Raw genomic sequence first — 20723 nt, forward strand, 5'->3', positions numbered from 1 at the left:
ATGACTGTAGATAGCATCAAACCTAAATCTATGCGAGGTACCATAACTGACTGACCTATAGCAGTTTATTGACATTTTATGTAGACTAGACATTTCCCTCATTAAGAAACCTGTTCTGAGATAATGCTGTCATTGGAAATGCTGGAGCCACATGACCTGTCCCAAATCCTAGCTCTGCAACTTACTAGCTGTGTGGCCTCTTGATACGTCTCTCTCTTGCTTCAGTTTTTTATCTAGAAAATGAGAACAATAATAGTACCTATCTCATAGACTTGCTGGGAAATAAATGAGCTTACGTATGTAAGGAGCTTAGGATCGCACCTAGATATTACAGTTACTGTTCTATTGATGACTTATTAAAGAGGAAAGATACCAGAGAGAGCTGGAGTGGCTGCATTTTTGAAGTCACAGCCCTAGTGGGGAGCCCGACACCCACATTCACGGTGGCAGTGAAGGAAGAATGCTAAGCGCCAGCTGCCTCCTCTCCCAGTATCGTGGGCATTGGTTGGGCCCACTTTGCAGAAGGCATCTGGCTCTATTTGGGCCCAAATGACTACTAGTTCTTCCGTCTTCTGTACCCGCTTCCCCTCCTCCCCCAGGAGGCTCTTCTGGACTGGAATTCAGACTCTGGATGTAGAATACCTTCAGTTGCTGAAATTGGTGTTGCATCCTTTCTTGAGCCCTTTCAAACATGCCCTCGGCCACCTGCTGGTCGACCCCTCTTCTGATGACATCTTTCATTCTCTCACAAGCTTTTTTGCCAGTGATCTGAGCTGCCTCTGGCAAAAATGATAGCCACAGTCACACCACAGCAAGGACTTGCTTGGAAGTCTTTAGTATTCAAAAGAAGGACCAGCAAAGGAACTATATATATATATATATATATACACGCATATACATACATACACACACACTTACATATATTTATATATGTAGCACCATTTTCCATACAGTGGAAATCGTTTATAATAACATGATACAAAAAAATTAACACTCTCAATATTTAATTACTATCATTCAGAAAATCTAACGAGTGAATTAATCAGAAGCTTACAAAATTCCACTCCCCCTACCCTAGAAAAAACAATGGGACCGCCAAAACAAGAAGAAGCTAGAAAGTGAGTTTACAAATACTTAAAGAAAATAAGAATGAGAATTGTATAATGGATTTTATAGTTTAGTTAGCTGAGATGTAGCATGGAGAGAAGCAAAGTGTCTAGATAAAGAGTGGACAGAAAGAACTGGAAACACGCAGATGAAAATGGCTCATGAATTACTTCTCCCCACACCTTTCCAAGTATTTGTTTTTCAATTTGTAGAGTAAGAGTGTTCCGGGGACTTAGGGTGCAGAAGGACAAATACTTTGATGGGGGAGCAGCGGAAAAGGATGCTGGAGGAGCTGACAGAGAGATCCCAGAGAAAGCGGAAATGTTGCCCCACCTTCGTAACAGGGCTTCAGGTCGCTCTGAACAGAGGTGGTGAGAGACTCATAGATCCTCCTCTTCTTTCTGAGGATGTGTTCCTCCATGTCTCCCAGGATGGCACTTATCTGAGAATCCATGTTAACAAAAGGCCGTTTGTGACAATTCCTTCACAGAAGCAGGTCAGGTGTCCCTGTGTGTGGCCACTATTTCCCTCTGCCTTATATTATGGTTTGCTGTTTATATGTTGTTTCCACAATTAGGCTGTGAGCTTCTCATAGGCAGGAACTTTGTCTTAAGCAACTTTATATCCCAAAGTGCTTCCCACAGGGCCTGGCACCTACAAACAACTCGGTAAATATCTGCTGAGTAGAATCAGGCACGGGCAAGGTGCTGGAACAGGCCCTCTGTCAGGGAGGGCAGGGAGGCACAGGATATTTCTCTAGGGTTGCCAGGGAATTTGGGCTGGGCCTGTGCTATGGACCAAATATTTGTGTCCCCCTGTATTCATATGTTGAAATCCTAACCCCACAATGTGACGGCATTAGGAGGTGGGAGGTGATGAGGCCATGAGAAGGGAGCTCTCAAGACTGGGATTACTCCCCATATAGAAGAGACCCTAGAGAGCCCTTTGCCCCTTCCACCATGTGAGGTTACAGTGAAAAGATGGCCGTCTATGAAACCAGGAAGTGGGCCCTCACTAGACACCAAATCTGCCTGTGCTTTGATCTTGTACTTCCAGTCTCCAGAAGTGTGAGAAATAAATTTCTGTTGCTTATAAGGCACCCAGTTTATGGTATTTTGTTGTAGCAGCCTGAATGGACTAATACAGCCTAGAAGAAAATGGGTCACAAACAAGAGTCTTGAGTACTCAAAACTAAAAGTGATCTACAAAAAAATGACACTTCTTTAAGCTTCACTGCTTTGGATAATACTTCATAGTGGCAAAAATGATAGAGAGGTTAGTGAAAATGTGATAAGTGGATTCAAATTCTTACAGATCTAAGGATCCCTTGCAGATTCTTCCAAGAAACTGAGTCTCCTCTACAATCTCAGCATTTACCATCGGTTGCTTGGCAGTGGAACAAAGCTTGTCCAGTGTCCTACCCCTCCCCGCCGTCTCAGGACAGCTTCTCTCTCCCCCATCCCACTCTGTTTTGTATCTCACAGTGCCTGCTATGAGACATGCCCAGACCCTGGACACTCCAGGGGAACAAGCAGGGAGAGACAGGTAACCTCCAAAATCCTGTGGGGCAAAAGTCACTACCCCACCTCACCACCCTCTTCACCTTATAAGGGTCTTACCTCCTGGATCAGGAAACTTTTTTTGCAGCTATCATATTTCCAGCCATTTCTTATTCCAATTTCTGTCATTTTCTCCTGCAGAGAGTGCTTAAAAGCATCTATGTGAGGCATCAAAGCTGAACCAGTGGGCTTTCCAGCTCTACAGAAGAAAGCAACGTAAAATGTTAAGAAACAATGTGACCACCATGGGGCTAAAACAAAGAGGAAACTAGCGGTATCCTTTTATTAATTTTTAAGAGAAGGGGGATGAGATCTAACAGTTACCAAGTTCCTACAATGTGCCAGGCTCTGTGCTGTGCCAGGCCCTTGACATAAAAAGCTATGATATCAATGCAATGAGGCCCATTTTACAGATAAGAAAACTGAGGTTCAGAGAAGCTGCTGATGTGTTCAAGGCCACACAGCTAGTAAGTGGCAGAGCCAGGCCTTGGACACTGATCTGGTAACCTCAGAACTCAGTCTTTCCACTGCCAAGGTGTTTCCACTTGAAAGGGTGGGACTTGAGGACTGTTAAGGTGTAGACCTTAAACGACGGGTAAGATTTAGGGAAGTGAAAAAAAGAAGGAGTTATTTCCCATGGGGACAACATAGTGAGAACATCCCAGGAGTAAGAAGCCACAGGTTATTGAGGCGAGGGCATAGGCTTGAAATCCCAGCTCTCTGCTTATGAGCTGGGTCACACTGGGGAAGCTGTACGATTCCTCTCTCAGTTTGTTCACTTGTAAAAAGATAGAAGCCACTTCAGAGGGTTCTGGGAGGACTCAATGAGATAATGCATGCAAAGAGCTTAGCACAGCTCCTGGTACATCTCAACTGCTCTTTGCGACCCTCCGGGCTGGCTAAAGCAGAGGGCTGACACCGGGCAGCAGTGCGGGGAGAGATGGGAAAGGCCAGCTGGAGCCAGGTGAAAGGTTTTGAACACCATTCTAAGGAATGTGGAGTTCACCCTACAGACTGTAACAAGGGTGGGGTGGGTGTAGGTGGGATGGCATAATCCTAAATGAGTTCAAAGGAAGTTGGGGGCAGGAAAGGGAGGCCCTGAGTAAGAATCAAGCAAAGGTAGAATGGTTCATGCAGCAGCTGCCGTGGACCAGGTGAAATGCCAGAGGCGAAGGAGGGAGACGATACAGGCTGCTGCAGTGGGATTAGGAGAGTCTGTTTCTGTTGATGGAGAAAAGAATTGGAGGTCTAGGAAGGAGGGGGCACCATGAAGGTCACACAGCTGGTAAGTGTGTGAGCATGCAGCATGTCAAAAACAAACAGAGTCATCAGCGAGCCACTTTCCCTTTTTGCATTCAGGAAAATTTATGAAGGCTATGTGTTTGCTTAACTCCACACTTTCCAACCAAAATACCCTGTCCTGGGCTCAGATCCATAAGAAAATTTATCCCCTACTGCATGTATGAGATATTTGACAAATAATAGGAATCATAATATTAGTTTGAAAGCAACATCTCCATCTGTACTCCAGGTCACCATGGGAAACTTTTAAGTAAACCAAACCAAGAAGGCTTTCGTGTTTTGCCAAAGACTAAGCTTTCCTCCTCAAGTTGCAAGCTACTCTTTACACTTCCAGATCCAAAGCACAAATTCTTAAAGTTGAGACTCTGGCCCAACGTTCTTTAGATGTTTCTTCACAAAGAAGCAAAAGGAAAGATCCTTTACCTAAAAATGCCTCCAAAAACAGGATCGATCTGGTCATAGATGGGTTGAGTGATGGCTTCATTCAGATCTATTCTTGTGAGAGTCCTGGAGGCATAGATGCCATTTTTCAAGCAAACAGCTTTCAGAGTCTGGTGAAAACCCTGGTTTCCTCTACTCCTCTAGATAATTAAACAATAAGTTAGTAGAGTTAGTAGGCATTAACTAGAATGTCACAGGATCAGAAATGCATTGCCTTTGGCCAAAGGTTATTACTGAGAATCACAGGGGAGAGTAGAAACAACTTGATCTTTCAACGTATTATTAAACTGGACAGAGAGGAGAGCAGTCACGACTCAAGTCGGCAGGGCTCCCCTGCCCTGGGCTTCCAAAGCACACTGTGCTCACTCAGATCATAGCTCTTCTCATGCCATTTTGTATTTGTCTGTTTTCTCAGCAGGCTGCTATACTAAACCATCAGCTTGTAGAGCTCAGGCACAATGTCTTATTCATCTTCATGTCCTCACCTCCAGGCAGCAGCACAAGTAGCGCTTGACAAACATTTGTTAAATGAGCAATTATTAAGTGAAAATGTGCTATGACCCTACTGTGAGTATATGTTTCAGATTTTCCAAGTTAGTCCAAATTTTTACACTTTTTGTTAAGTATCTAATGAAACATAATTGATTTGTATATCTTTGTAGTATTTTTTCCCAGAGAAATAAATTAATAAATCAAAGGAAAAAATTATGAAACTAGAGCTACTAGAGACATTGATAAATTTTAGCCAGATACTGATCCTTAATAAAGAGAACAAAAATACATTTGCACTGACCAAAATTTCAGTAGAAGTCTTCGTGATTATTAATCAATGATACATGTTTTAAGGCAATATGTTTCAAGTGAATGCCTGTGTAGCATGATACAATTGGCATCATACCATATATATATATTTTAATATTCTTCTCTTTTCACTTATTATAATAATGAGCATTTCCTCAATTCATTGTAAATACTTTCAAAAAGTTATTTCAATAGCCACATAATATAATATCATATGGATGTATAATAATTCATTTTACCATTTTCTTATTATTAGACATTTAGGTTATTTCACTGTTGCATAATGATATGATGTTAGTATATAAACATTTGCCCAAATTTCTGATCACAAAGGAAAGTTGCTTATCTAATAAGAACACTTTGGGTATGGTTGCAGTCACAGAGAAGGACGCCATTAAAGAGCTGAGAGAGGGGACAATTCACGGAATGAAGTCCTAGTGAAGGCCTCAAGGTGGCTGATATTGCTCCTTCCTTTCATAAGCAAATGGTCTCACAGGAGTGGTCTCCACCTCGTGCCTTCACATCTCAGCGCCCACTTACTCACGTTTTGTGATCTGGGATCTTCTACCATCATATAGAAACGGTTCTCTTTAGGGTCACTTAGTTATCTATTGCTATGACACAAATTACTCCAAATTTAGTGGCTTAAAACAACAATAAACATTTATCTCTCACAGATTCTGTGGGTCGGGAACTCGAGTATGACTTGTTGGTGTTTCACTGTCCACTGGATGACCAGGCTATGTGGCCAAGGTTAAAATGCAGATAAGTGCTCCCCAGGGAAGAGACCAGTGCATGATACAAGGTTGCTGAGAACAGACAACGTGTGCACCAGGCTCAAGTGGCACAGTGTTTACTTATAGCAAGATGAAAAAGTGTGCACAAGATCCAGCCTCTTGCCATGCATGGGTCCCCTGTGGCCAGTGGACCCACTCCACAGCTGACACAGGTGATGTAGCTGCACACATCCCATGTTGTGCTGCAGTAAGAAGGACCCAGGCCCTCCCCTACGGATCTGAAATACAGAAATCTTGGAGCTTGCCTGAGGCCTTTGACGCCTGCACTAAGTAGAACAAAGTAGACACTGAGCATAAAACAGGGAAAGAGACCCCCACAAGAGACAATAAGCCCAGCACAGGCTGTGAGGGCTTTCATCTCCTGGCAAGGAAGCGTTCCAGGCCCAAGGCCCATTCTTACATGGCCAAGTAGGGGTCAAAACTGCATGCATAAGTTGACCTTCCCTAGCAGCTAGCCAGTTCTGGCTCAGGGCTTCTCTGTGAGGTTCCCTGAGGTGTTGGTGGTGTTATGGTCTCCTGAATAGGGCTGGAGGATCTGCTTCCAAGGAGCTCACTACAGGGCTGGCAAGGTGGCACTGGCTATTGGTGAGGGGCTTAGCTCCTCTCCATGTGGCCTTTCCACATAGCTGCTTGACTTCAGCATGTGGAGGCGGGCTTCCTCCTGAGTGAGTGATCTGAGAGACCCACGTGGAAGACTCAGTGGCCCTTGAGACCTAATCTCAGAAGTCATGCACCATCCCCTCTGCAGCACTCCACTGGCCACAGAGACCAGCCCTGATTCTGTGACGGACAAGACTCCACAAGGGCATGAATCCCACGAGGTGGGGCTCACTGGGGCCGTCTTGGGGCTGCCTACCACAGTCACCAATGAATACTCTCAATGGCCAAATCCAACAGCTTCTTCCTTACCCCACTTATCCTTAACCTCTCAGATTATCTGATAATCTCCTTCTTAACAAACTTTCCTGCCTTGGTTTGTTTACTGGAAAATGAGAAATTAAGCATTACACTAAAAATAAGTACAAGAAAATAAGCATTACACTATTTCCTTCCCCTCCTACCTCTCAGACTACTCCTTCTCTGCTCCCTCTCCTGGCTCCTCTTTATTTTTCTTCTCCCTAAATGTGGCCTTTGTTTGAGGTTATGTCATATTATTGTCCTCCTCTCTACTCCTTCTCAATACTATTCACTCCCAGAGATCTAACTATCAAGTTCTTGAAAGTGACTATCAAATCTAGACCTCCAGCGCCCCACCTCTCTAGGGCTTGAGCCCCACATTTCCATCACGCTGTTAGATATTCCAGCTGAATTAAATACAAAACACATACTTTCCAATACTGAACATATTGCCCTCCCTCCTTATTTCGTTTTTCAATTTATGAGATCTCCTTTTTCTTGGTGCAAATCTTCCCAGAAGTCTTTACCTCCTTGCTCTCCCACATCCACTATATCAGCACTATTGACAAGGCTGATTGAGACTTCCTTCAAATTTGCTCTCCAAGCCATCATTTCCTTTCCATTCCCTCTGCTATGACTCTAGTTCAGACCCTTACTGTGTTTCACCTAATCTAAGAGACTCAATCGATCACTCTGCCTCCATCTCTTCCCACTCTAGGAGCACATTAAGCTTCCCACAGCATAGCTCTGATGAAGCCATTCTCCTGCTTGAAACTTCACCAAGTTCAAACCCTTTGACCTGGTCTAAAGTCTCCAGTAACCTGACTGTCTCCAGCTTAGTACTCCAGAACGCTGCTATCTGTACAGACTAACCCACCTACTGGCTTCCAAACGTGTTTGTCCTTCCTCACCTGGAATGCCTCCCCTCCCGCTCCATGCCTCTGCATATGGAAATACTGCTGATCTTTTAGGGCCTGACTCAAACATCACCCTCTGTAGAAGAGTTATTTGGTTGTCCTCTAATAAGCTCCATAATTTCTTTCTCAACATCCATTCCCCACTTCTCCTGGCAATTACCAGCTGTCCCTTACTTAGTCCTGTTAGGCCTAAACTATTTGGCACAGGGCATTCTCTTGTTTCAGAGATCGGTTTAGAAATAGGCATTGACTCATTTAGAGCCAAAGAAATACCAAGGAAGGTTTGCTGGGGTTTCTAGGGGGAAGTTTCTTCACTCTTCTGAGAGAGCTTCCAGAAATGACCATCCTTCTCTTCCTCTAGGCCAGTGGTTCTCAACCTGGAGCTATTTTGTCACTACTGAAAAGTAGAGGGTGCTACTGGCATCTAGTGAGTAGAGACCGAGGATGCTAAATATCCTACAATTCACAGGACAGCATCTTACAACAATTATCTGGCCCCAAATGTCAATAATGCTGAGGTTGACAAACCCTACTCTAGAGCTTGTGCTGCAGAGATGTGAGTCTAAGGACAGCTACAGCTATTTTGTTATCACGAGGGAAGCAGCTTGAGAACGAAGCCCATACCTGGTGGGTGGGGGTGGGGGGGAGGGAGACTGCAGAGACAGAGGGCCAGAGCCACTGCATTAAGTCTACCCCTCCCCCAGGGCCCACACTTCCTCTGGATCTCAGTCATGTGGCCAGTACATTTCCTCATGCTTCAGGCTGCCTTGAATTAGGGATTCTGTGATTTGCAGCCAAAAGATTCCAATCTGTCACAGCCCCCACCAGAATGCTCGCCCTCCTCTGAACATTTGGAGAATTTTTTGGCTCTCGTGTGGTCCTCACCACATGACACCTTTTATTACTCCATGTTATCTCATCTCCTCTGAGCGGGGACTGTATTTGGGTTTTCTTTCTATCCCCCAAACCTAATAATAACAACAGTTGACCTTTCTTACACTTTCTATATGCTAAAGTGCCTTGATTAAGTTCGGGGCTGTATCTTACATGCGTTATTTCAACTAATCTTTACAACAACGCTATGACATAAGTACAATTGTCCTCATTTTACAGATGAGGGAACTGAGGCACAAAGGAGGTAAGTAACTTGTCCACAGTCACACAGCTGATAGATGGGGAAAGTGAGACTGAAACCAGAGCCCATGCCCTTCATCAGTGGGATATGCTATTCCTAGCACCCATGCCTGTAGTCAATAGCCCTTGAAAAAAAGGAGTGAAGGTACCCAACTACCCTACTTTTATGAGGATTTACAAATGTTAAACTGTGTAACTAGTTGGCAATTACAGGTACCTACAATAGTTTGCAGAGCACAGTTTGGGAGATGGAACAGGCAAGTGTAGGGGTTGGACATCTGGGCTCTGAAGCTGGACAGGGCTGCGGTGGATATGGATCCCATGCGTGGCCATGGACAAGTTATTCAGCCTCTGTAAGGCTGTAAAATTAAAATAACAATAAGGATGTTTACTACACCGAATTGTTGTGAGGATTCAATTAGGTAATGCACAGTGCCTGGTACCAGAGTAAGCATTTCCTTCACTTTTGCTGAATGAATGAATGCATGCATGCATGAATGCAAACATACCACATTCGTGGATACTCAGCTACCCACCAGCTGTGCGGAAGGTGCACTAGCTCTCATTCTCCTGTGCTCAAACTCTAACAGTCCTCTCCAGTGACCCTGGAATCATTCCACTTCTTTACTCTTTCAGCTTTAGTTCTTTTAGCATCATTCTTTTTCCATATTAGAGGTAGCTCCTACTCCCTTTCATCCCAGTTGCCACACATACCTACTAATCTAGATATCTAAACAAGCTCTTACAAAAAAACACACAGACAAGAACATCCAGAAGAGGCCACATGCTAGAAAGTTGGTATGATCTGTGTGTATGAAAAGGCCCACAGAAACACAGAGCTCCATTACACACCACCTTTTCACTGCTAACGTTCCAAATTTCCAACTTCTACTAAAAACAAACACAACATAGGCTATGCACTACTCTCAGTGCTAGAGACTTCCGTGTCGTCCTTGCCACATGAGCAGTGCTGTCCATCACCCCTTACTCTCAACAGGTCTTATGGACTGAAGTGTGTCTCTCCAAATTCATGGGTTGAAGCTCTGACCCCCAACGTGACTGTATTTGAAGATAAGGCCTCTAAGGAGGTAAATGAGGTTAAATGAGGTCATGAGGGTGGGGCCCTAATCCAATATGACTGGTGTCCCTATGAGAAGGGGAAGAGACACCAGGGATGCACACACAGAGGAAAGGCCACGTGAGGACACAGTGAGAGGGCAGCCATCTGCAAGCCAAGGAGGGAGGCCTCAGGAGAAACCAACCCTGCAGCACCTTGACCTTGGGCTTCCAGCCTCCAAAACTGTGAGAAATAAATGTCTGTCATTTAAGTGGGATTTTGTTATAGCAGCCCTAGAAAACTAATAAAATGGGCCTCTTTTTTTCACCCCTTAGTCTTGGATAAATACTGCCTTACAGTTACATTTTCATCCCTCAGAAACTCCATATAACTAATTAAAAGATAAAAGAACAATTTGCATGCCAAGTGAGAGGTTACAAGAGGTTTTCTTATTGTGTAATCCAATCGATCCTTACATCAACCCTGTAAGATAGGTAGGGCAAGTATTTAGCATCCCCCATTTTACAGAAGAAAAATCCACAGGCTTAAACGGGTGTAGGGCCTTGCCCAAGGCTATACAGTGGATGTTTGGTGGAGCTGCCACTCAAAATAAGACCCACAGATCCTAAATTCCAACTGTTTCTACTGAACCAAGTACCCTTTCCTGGGTCCTCACAATGCACAGTTCAACAATTCCCTCTATGTGCTTTCCTACAGGCAATTTTCACTCCTATCTTTTCTAGCTCTTTCTTTCCTTCAAAAGCAATGGGATCACGAAAAAAGAGCTTGGGGATTAGGCAGACCTCACCGAACATCAAGGGTTTTCCCTGGAAAGGGTTACTTACCACCAGGAATGCCCCGAGGATCCGCCGGTAGGAAGCCCTGGCATTTCTAACCCCTTCTTGCAGAGGCTGTACTACATGAGCAAAGCACTGGTCGATGGCCTTCTCCAGCAGCTGCATCCTCTCTTCCACAAATCTCCGCAGGCCACTCATGTGCAAGAATTCATTCTAGGGACAAGGGCCATAAACAGCGTGAGGCCACTCCCTCCCTAAAGGCACTTTCTCCTCAAACTTTGCTTCCTTTAAGCTTATCCACCAACACAAGATTTTGCTTGAGCTAATCACCCATGTTTGACTTCTTCCTATCAACACAATAAGGCATCCCTCAGTGCACAGACCTCCTTAGGCTTTGTGGGATGGGAGAACAGAAGAAACATATGCCTCCTGCAACTTATTTCAGGTGTATTCTCCATAAGGCTATTTGGGGGAGTAACCATCCAAATAAAAATTTAATTGTTACTAAAACAGATTTTTCCAATGACATCAGATTCTACAAACATTTAACAGCTTTGACTGTGCACAAAGCAGTTTTTGAGGATAGTGTTTCTCAAACTTTAATGTGTGTACAAATCACCAGGAAAGTTTGTTCAAATCTGAGGGCCTGGAATCCTACATTTCTAGCCCCCAGGTGATGCTGATCTTCTGGGCCCTGGACCACACTTTGAACAGCAAAGCTACAGGACCACAAAAATAAAGACTTGGTCCCTTCTTCAAAGAAGACTACAGGCTAGTCAGGGAGGAAAATATATATTCAAGTAATACAAGGGAGTGACCACCAGGGCAACCTTGACCTCTAGAGTCTAAGCTGGGAACTCTAGCATCTGTCCCCTGCGTGAGAACCACACAGTGCCCACCTGCAGCAGATGGAAGCCCTTCTCCTTAGCTTGGCACTTAGGGCCCTTCACAGCCAGGACTCAACCAACTTCTCCAGCACCCCATCAGCTCTCTGTTTGCCCGAAAGGTCCCCTCACGTAGCTGTCCCTGAACTTGCCACCATTCTCCAAATGTGTCATTCCCTTTTGTGACCCTGTGCCTTTGCACATGCTGTTCCCATCTTCTCATCCTTCCAGACTAAAGCTCAGAAGTCAGTTCCCATGTGATGCTTTCCCTGACTCCCCCAGCAGAGCTGGGCTCTCTTTCTTGTACTGCCTTTTGTACACCCCCGCGTATAGCATTCCTCCTGCTCTGCTGTCTCATTCCACGTCTCCTTCCCTGGACTAGGAACTTGCTGAAGGGACAAACTGTGTGATTCATGTTTCTTTCTTCCAAGGTGTGACACAGAGAGTGCAGTCCATAAACATTTGTGGAGTGAATGAGTGGCATGGAGCAACTGCAAGATAATGTAGGGTTTTTGTGGCGGTTTTTTTTTAGGAAGACGGGCCCTGAGCTAACATCCGTGCCCATCTTCCTCTACTTTATATGTGGGATGCCCACCACAGCATGGTTTGATCAGTAGTGCGTAGGTCCACGCCCAGGATCTGAACCGGCGAACACTGGGCTGCTGAAGCAGAGCACACAAACTTAACAGCTATGCCACTGGGCTGGCCCCTAGATAATGTAGGTTGTTAAATTTTATTCCAAATTTGATGACAGAAATAGCTCCCAAATTCACATGTGACCTTACACAGATGTCTTAGCTTCTCTGGGTCTCAATTGCACCATCTTTGAAGTAAGTGAATGGGGCTGAATGATGCTGAAACCAGCCTGAAACTCCCACACTCCAGGAGTCTTACAGTTGATGAGTTTTAGAGTCGATGGAGACTATTCAGTCTCAGGCACACCCTGGAGATTTCACAGTTTTCACTAGTAAGAATTCTATAAGCCATCTTTTATTTCCAGAGTGCCCTCTAGATTCTTTTGAGTTTGTGGTGTCACTGTGATCAAAATGAAATAAGAAAGAAGTCACGAAAGAAACTGTACTGGCAAGATTCTCACAAAGTCTCTCAATAAATCCTTGTTGAATAAACAAGAGAATGATAAGAAAGGGAAAGTCTGGCCCCCATTATGAATAAATGCAGGACCCATTCGACATTGAGATGCTATAGTCAACTTCCTATGATTCTTAAAAATAATGACTAGATCCCTGTTCATTTAAAATCACTAACTACCCAAACTCTAAATTTTTGGTTTGAGTCACAATCTTAAAAAATGATCAATCATACACATTTTTAGGTCTGATTTTTTCAGAATGCAAAGGAACTGACAAAACTTTTGCCTTCCAACTTTCCATCAAAGAACTAAGACTGAGACCAATATCCAAGGCCAAGGAATTTTGAGGAAAGCTGCTGGCAGCTCCCTCTAATAAGCTATCACAGAAGTGCCAACCAGCCCCATTCTCTGCGTCTTCCATCACCTGAAGTCTGGCTGCAAGGGTAGGACTGAGCCCCCCCACAGGCTGCACCTCCGCATCACCAGAGGAGAGCGTGTGGGGCAGGCACTCCGAGTTTGATTGCAAAACGCTTTGTCCCTGTGTTTGTAAAATAAACCAAACACACACAGCACCACATCTGGTTCATTTTCCATCAGCACTTCCAAAAGCAATCTTTTGCTGGGCAGAGAGGCAAATTTCATCCTTAAAAACTTTTTCGGGAAGTTAGAAGGTCAAACCCTTCCCCAGTATTTGAGAGGACAAAAGTCAAATTAGAAAATCTTAGATTTCAGGAGAGTTTTTTTTTCTCACAGAACTAAACCAAAACAAGACAAGAAGTATGATAAAATAAAATTAAAAAAAAAAAGACAGTGAATCTCGCTCTATATGTCAGTTTTCCATAGAATTTTTAAAATGTGGACATTTGACCCAAACTGCATAGACCATCTACAGTTGGCATTGCTTCCTTTTCACATTGAGTCAGGTCCCATTATCTGCCTCTCCTTGCCAGTCCACAGGGTCATCCCAGGTTCACTTTCCCACATTCTCAGAACCAGCCCCTTGAACTCTCATAGAGCCCTACTGGTGCACCTTGACTTTCTCCACCCCTTCCCTGTTCTGCATAACAAGAAGTCAGACTTGGTTGTGCAAATCTGATGGGTAACAGCAAGTGTGGAAATAAACAAAGACCAACTAAATGAGAACACACAAAGCCTATTTATTCGGGGCTTGCTATAGCAAAGGAGTCAGCCACCACCACTTGCGTTTGGCAGAGACTCAAAGGCAGGCAGAGGGGTGGGAAGGCTTCAGGTGTGCCCTGACGGGAGGCCAGTGGCACAGGGAAGCTGTAGGCAGGCTAACTAGAAGTGGGGATCCTATGTGACTCATTAGGATGCATATTTGGCTTTCTCTAGTTGACTCTAAGTTGGAAGCAGGGATAAAGATTAGGGAAGCTGTCAGTTATTAACCAAGGTCTGGACATTTTGAGCTGACTGTTACAGAAGTTATTGTTTAGCTTTTTGGATTGTGACTAGAGACAGCAGTCTGCCTTCCTACAAGTCTAACTGACAGCAGGCTGGCTTCCCGAGCTGTTATTGGAGATAAGGGGTTGGCTTCCTACGCAGGTTGCTACAGGCTGTGGGTCAGAGTTCTGTTTTTATATATGATTGTCCGTGTATATACTCAGTCCCTCACAAGGAAGCAATGTAGTTATAATTGATTCCAGCAACAGAGTTTTCTCCAAAACTACCCCAGCCTCTAATTTAGCAGGGTAAAAAAAAAAAATCATCCATCAAAGAGATAATTTTGTCTGTTACCATGAGAAAAGGAATTTTAACTGGTCATTTAGAAGGCCTGCATTTTAGACCATGAAGATAAACATCTAAACTCTTTGCTGAAAGCCCCTCCTAGTTTCCTTCCTCTCACATTGTTTTACTATGCTGCTCTGAGTTTGAGATCCTGACAGCACCAGGGCATGAAGGAAATCCACCAACAGATGAGACTTTTTTGGACTGTACATATAAACACGCCTCTATAGGATAAGCAAGAATCATCTGTATTCCACTAGAAAGAAACAAACAAATCACTCCCGCCATCGCTAAAACACATTCCATCTTATTCAAGTCTCAGGAGAGGGGAAAGCAGCCACTGACTATTTTTATATTGTCCCCTCAGCCCATCTATCCCAGGTAAAATATTCTTTCTTTCTTTTTTACTCAAATGTTACAATTTTAACCCTCTAATTATTTTTTTGTCCTCTTTAGATTCTCTGAGCTTAGCATCTTCCTTTGATATGAAAAGGAAAAATATCAAAAGTTAATTTTCTAACTTGGTAAAAGAGAGTGTTCTGCCCCGGCTAGGGGGCAGAGAACATACAGCCAGGGGTCCTCCGTACCGGCAGGTTTTCCGTGCAGTTGAAACTGTCTGTGAGGAGCAACAGGCCAAAGGCTTCAGTAACATACTTGGTCACCATCCTCCTCTTCTTGTCCAAGAGCCTTTTCCTGATATATTCTCTTAACTTGGGGATTTCTGGAATTCACAGGCAGCACAACCAATTTTAAAAGGCTTGAGTTCACAGTAAATAGAATTCATAAAAATTAACAGATCAGGATGGCAGTCTGAGTTAACTACAGTTGAGGTCCTGTGTGGGCTGGGTGCCCAGTAAATCAACCTTTCTGAGAACATTTTTTCCAGCTCTGGGATCAACAATAATGAATGGGAGATCAGCAATGATGAATATTAATTTTATTTAGCAGTATAAAATGAACCTCATAGAAAAGTGCAAGTTGGTTAAAAAAACTGGCACTTCCCTTTGGATTGGTACTTACCTGAATAGTTGAACCAAAGGTGCTCACATTTCCAGAGTCTCAGCTCTTCAGTCTCCCTAGATTTTTCTGTCTATATCGAATAACCCTTAATATCAAAATAGCTCATGCTTGCTATGGAAAGGGATAAGAACCTCTGATGAGTGGGGTTCCACATTAGAAGTGTATCTTAGCCCTAATCCTTTGGTAGTCAGAAGACAACAGATGCCATCATACTTTTTTCCCACTATTCCTGTAGGTGGAAATTTTTCTGTGTTATTCCTTGCAGATGCCATGCTGATTATTTCTTTTGTATCCTTGTTCAAGCAGTTCCTCCATTTCTAGGAATATTGCACACCTTCTGCTCCTTAACCTCCTTTCACACTCATCCACGTTTAGTGAAATGCATGCACATTTCAAGGCATTTTAAGCTCAGATCAAAGTCAAGCTCAGATCCTGCCTACTCAGCAGTTCTCACTGAGGACTCCAGTCATACAAATCTCTGGGTTCTCTGACCTTCTGTTGTGCTCATGGCACCATTTAACTTAGCCTTATTTTTACTTTGATTTTTGCACATGGCTTAATATTAGCTCCCTATGTCGATTTTAAGTTCCATGAAGAAAGCGGCCACGTCTTCTACTTTTCCCCCTCACAGACAAAGCACAAAATAGATACTCCATAAGTACTTCTAATCCCCATAGCTAGGTGAGTGAGGAATCTCAAGCCAAATACTAAGGAAATGACAACCTGATCACTGGTCTTCCCCAGCTCATGGCAAGATGAGGAAAAGAAAGGAACTGTGGTCTCAGGCACCACAATAGTGCAGAGAGAAAAACAAATACATTGCTAATAGTTAGGAACTGTGGTAAGCTGGCAGTGTGGAACAAAAAGTTCTAGAGCAGGAAATTCAGAATGCCAAGCTGGATCTTGAGAATTTCAGTGATTGAGATAAAATAATACACATTACCAGTTTCCTCCTCAGTGAGGAGAGCCTGCTGCCAGTACTCCTGGGCGCTGACTGTGTACACCAGATCTGAGGCATCCAGGACCTTGGAGTCAGCTGGCAGTTTTCTCTGCAGTGAGAGAGGCACACAGGAAGAAGAATAACTCAAACCTGCCAAAGGAAACAATACCCAGGCCTCACAGGAGCAAATTTCAGTTCATTCAGGTTCAGCTCTGCGAGAACGTGCACTCTGCAGACAGCATTCTGTATGTCAGGTGTTCCCATCTGTCCACACCTCACAAGGGCAGAAGTTGTGAGGGAACTGCTGCATAGAAACTATTCTCTTGGGAGTTAAAAATATCAATTCTAGAAGGAGACACATAGAGAAAATAGCTCACAAGTATACTTAAATGTTCAGAGGGGTGAAAGTGCCAGGATCATTTTTGGAAGAAACAGCACAACTCAGGCAAGGGCAGTGATGTGCTGGAGGCAGCTGGGCAGCTCCTGAGAGTCGACTGCACACCGCTTTTCCCAACCTGCCTCCACTGACATCACATGGTAGCTTGAAATTGGCAATGGTGGGAGTACTTACACCATGGGAATCTGCAAAGGCTACAAATCAGGGCTCTGTTTTCTTCAAACAGCAGATTGTTAAACATTTACCAGCACAACACAACAAAACACTAGGCAAAGGTCCTATAAACGTTTCTTAGCTGAGTGGTTAACAAGTAATTGTACACATTTAAAGGCAGAGCAATGTTTAAACAAATGATGGTTTTTCAATGTCAAAGAATTAAGAATCATATGAGAAAAATCTTTTTTTATGAATAGAAAAACATCACAGAGAAGGCATACTAGAATTATATATAAATCTTGTTCCATAATCTTTCATTCTTCTCACTTAAAAGAAAAGAGAAAAACCATAAAGCACGTGCATGTGTATGCACAGGTATTTGGGGGTGGCAGAAAACAGTAGAGAGTTGTCAATTTCTTTCTGATGCAAAGAAATAAAACAGCTGAGTGAGCACTCCACTCGGAGAGGGGAGAGGCCACCTCTCTGGCAAGTCGTAAGCCCATCCAGTCACGGCTGGAATAGAGATGCATGAGTGGGCTTCCAGAGGTCCCACACACTGTATAAAGGATCTGCCAAGATTAACTCTTTTTTCTTCTGATAGAGTTTTGACTCTAGGAAAAAAGTTTAGGGAAATTTGAAACTATTTTCTACTAGCAGATAAAACTAATGTGGAATTAAAGTAGAGTTTTACAACAGTTAAAAGAAAGGAGTATGCCTAGCTGTGTCTAGGTGTTTGCAGTATTTAAAATCTTGTTCTAAATGTTGTATATCTTCCCTAAAAATTATCGAAGATTAGTCAACACATTGCTATTGCAGTACAAAGAAATAGTTTTATAGTGTCACTGAAGTGGCTACAGTATGAGGGTCCACATTATTGTAAAAGAAAAGCACAGTTACAGCTGGAAGGTAGGATCCAAGAGGTAAGCAGATACTCATCAAAGTAGCCTGTAGAAAGTTTAGTCACTGTTATAATTTGCACACATCGTTTCATATGACAGTGTATAATGCAGCATATTAAAGTTCGTAAGAAGGTACTGCACACGAGAGAGTAGAAAACCTGAGTTAAAAATAGAAGGGATACTAGATATATAGTGAAGGGGGAGTTACACTGAAATCAGTAACGTAAATCATGACCTATGTTTTAAAAAAATCTATCTTTACCAGCATTGTCATTAAAATGATTTTGCAGTGATATCACCCTGCCCACTTCTTTTACTTGGATGAAATAATTCGATATGTACTCCTAGCATCCTAAATTTTATTTCTAATACTATTCTCTGCTAAAAGAAACCCAAGTTTCTTTGAGAACAGTAGGTCCATGCCCTGGAGCAGGGAAAAATGAAATGGGCCTGAATTTCTTATTGTTGCCAGAGAGTAAAAATGGTTTGTAAAATGTCTAGGTAATGCTAAAAGGAGCCAGCTTAAATTAAGGGCTCCTAGGTCAAGATGTGAACTTGAACATCAAAAAGAACACAATAATTCTGTGAAAAGCTATGAGTTCACTATGACCTTCAAACTGAGTAAAATAATATAAGGTATTGAGAAATAATAAGAAATATATGTATACTGGTCTCTGCCCCAGTTCCTGACACAGGGCTCCGAAACACCTTATAAACAGGGGTGCTAGGAAAATCTTTTGTTCTAACATTTAGTCTTTGACCCCAGTTCCTAGCACAGAGCTCCTACAACCATTGTATTTCCTAAGTGATAAGAGCACTAGGAGCATCTCTTGTTCTAATATTTGGTCTCTGACCCTGGTACCTGACACAGGGTTCCTAAATCCCTTGGAATTTCCTGCATGATAGGAGTGTCTGTTTTTCTAATGAGGTGACTCTGGATGGGCTCCTGGATGGGGGCTGGTCATCAGAAAGATCAAGCCATTAGAAGACTGGATTTTTCAGCAGCCCCCCCTCCATTCTCCAGAGAGGGGAGACGGGCTGGAAATGGAGTTAATAATTGACTATGCCTACATGAGGAAGCCTCCATAAAAATCCCAATGCTATGGGGTTCCGAGAGCTTCCAGATTGGTGAACACATCCACATACTAGGAGGGTGACATACTCCAACTCAACGGGGACAGAAGCTCCTGCACTCAGGACCCTCCCAGACCTTGCCCTAAGTATCTCTTCCTCTGGCTGTTCATCTGTATCCTCTATCATATCCTTTATTATATAATAAACTGGAAAACATAAGTAATTGTTTTGCTGACTTCTGCCAGCTGATCTGGCAAATAATAGACTCCAAGTGGGAGGAGGTCACGGGGACCTCTGATTTGTAGCCAAGTTGGACAGAATTTGTGGGTAACCTGGGGACCTACTACTTGCAGTTGGTATCTAAAGTAGGGGGCAGTCTCATGGGACTGAGTCCTCAACCTGTGGGATCTGACGCTATCTCCACGTAGATAGTGTCACATTGAGTTAAACTGTAGGACACCTAGCTGGTGTCATAGAGAATTGCTGGGTGCAAGAAAGCCCCCCACATCTGGTGTCATAAGTGTTGTGAGTGTGGGAATAATGTGAGAGCAAAGGAGAGAGGCACAGGAGAAGGAGTGTAGGTTTTCTCTACAGGTATGCTAAAGCACAGGTAAAATGCTGTATAATAACCAGTTCAAGTGACAGGCCTGAGAGCATCAAAACCCAGCTCTCTCACCTCCCACATACAATTAGTCATCCAGACCTATGGATCTGAACTCCCTAATATCTCTCGAATGCATCTCCTCTACTCTATTCCCATAGTGACTGCGTACTTCAGGCTCTTACCATTTCCACCCAAATCACAGAAAAAGCTTCCCAACTGGTCGCTACATCCAATCTTCACTCGCTCCTCCCCCCACCATCCATTCTCCATACAGCTGAGAAAACAATCTTTCTGAAATACATACTATTTCCAAACTAAGATCTATAAATGTAGTCTCAGGGGTCTGTCAATTTTCTTACAATATTTTTTTTTAATTTTCATTTTTTAAATTAAAAGAATAAACATAGACATCTACATGAATGATTATCTTATAATCAACTTCTGCTTCATATTTTCTATGATTAAAATTAAATTTGCTCCAATGAAGCCATGCAGTACAAGTAAAGGTTTCCACAAGAACTCAAACTGAAATAAAGTGGTCGGAGAATTAAGGCATCACCTAGCCATCAGAGAGTAGGTGCACAGCCCTCCAAAGAACTCATACCACACGAGTCAGAACCATAGCCACCCTGCAAGCTGACATATTGTTGCCCAGACCCTATCTCATCCACACCAATTTGCCACATTTATTAGCAATAAATATAGCTGTGAATTGTCTATTGAAGTACTTTATGTTTCTGCTTTTGGAAATAATGCGATTAGGTACTCATAAAATGCATATTTCTTTAATGCCAACAAGAACAATTAAAAAGAATAAGAACAGCTTTACTGAGTTACTCCCTCAGTAAAACCAGCATTCAAGAATGGCTTGGTAGAAGGATTTGGCTTAAGTACAAGGTCTGATTATTCTGAATTAGGAAAAAAAGCTTTGAAATTTTCAATTCCACATTGTACATCAGACATTTTCTGCATCAATATAACTGAAGTCAAAATACAGAACGCAATTAAATATAGAACTGGACATAAGGCCACATGTTTTCACTACAAAACCCAGCACTGAAGATTTAGTCTCAGGAAAACCAATCATCTATTGCATTGTACTAA

At 43.1% G+C, this 20723-nt stretch overlaps 1 protein-coding gene across 6 annotated transcripts in view; it reads right to left on the reverse strand.

The window, feature by feature from the left end:
- NUGGC (nuclear GTPase, germinal center associated) overlaps positions 1–20723 on the reverse strand; it is a 54314-nt gene that overhangs the window by 5673 nt on the left and 27918 nt on the right. For all 6 annotated transcript variants that reach the window (XM_070611351.1, XM_070611353.1, XM_070611349.1 and 3 more), the window contains 7 exons: positions 16493–16598; positions 15117–15250; positions 10858–11022; positions 4392–4549; positions 2727–2865; positions 1441–1549; positions 643–779 (listed from right to left, as the gene is read on the reverse strand). In XM_070611351.1, coding sequence (XP_070467452.1) covers positions 643–779; positions 1441–1549; positions 2727–2865; positions 4392–4549; positions 10858–11022; positions 15117–15250; positions 16493–16598 — 948 coding nt within the window. The remainder of the gene's footprint in view (positions 1–642; positions 780–1440; positions 1550–2726; positions 2866–4391; positions 4550–10857; positions 11023–15116; positions 15251–16492; positions 16599–20723) is intronic.

Source organism: Equus przewalskii, chromosome 2 (genome assembly GCF_037783145.1).
Source record: "Equus przewalskii isolate Varuska chromosome 2, EquPr2, whole genome shotgun sequence".
Taxonomy (NCBI): Eukaryota; Metazoa; Chordata; class Mammalia; order Perissodactyla; family Equidae; genus Equus; species Equus przewalskii.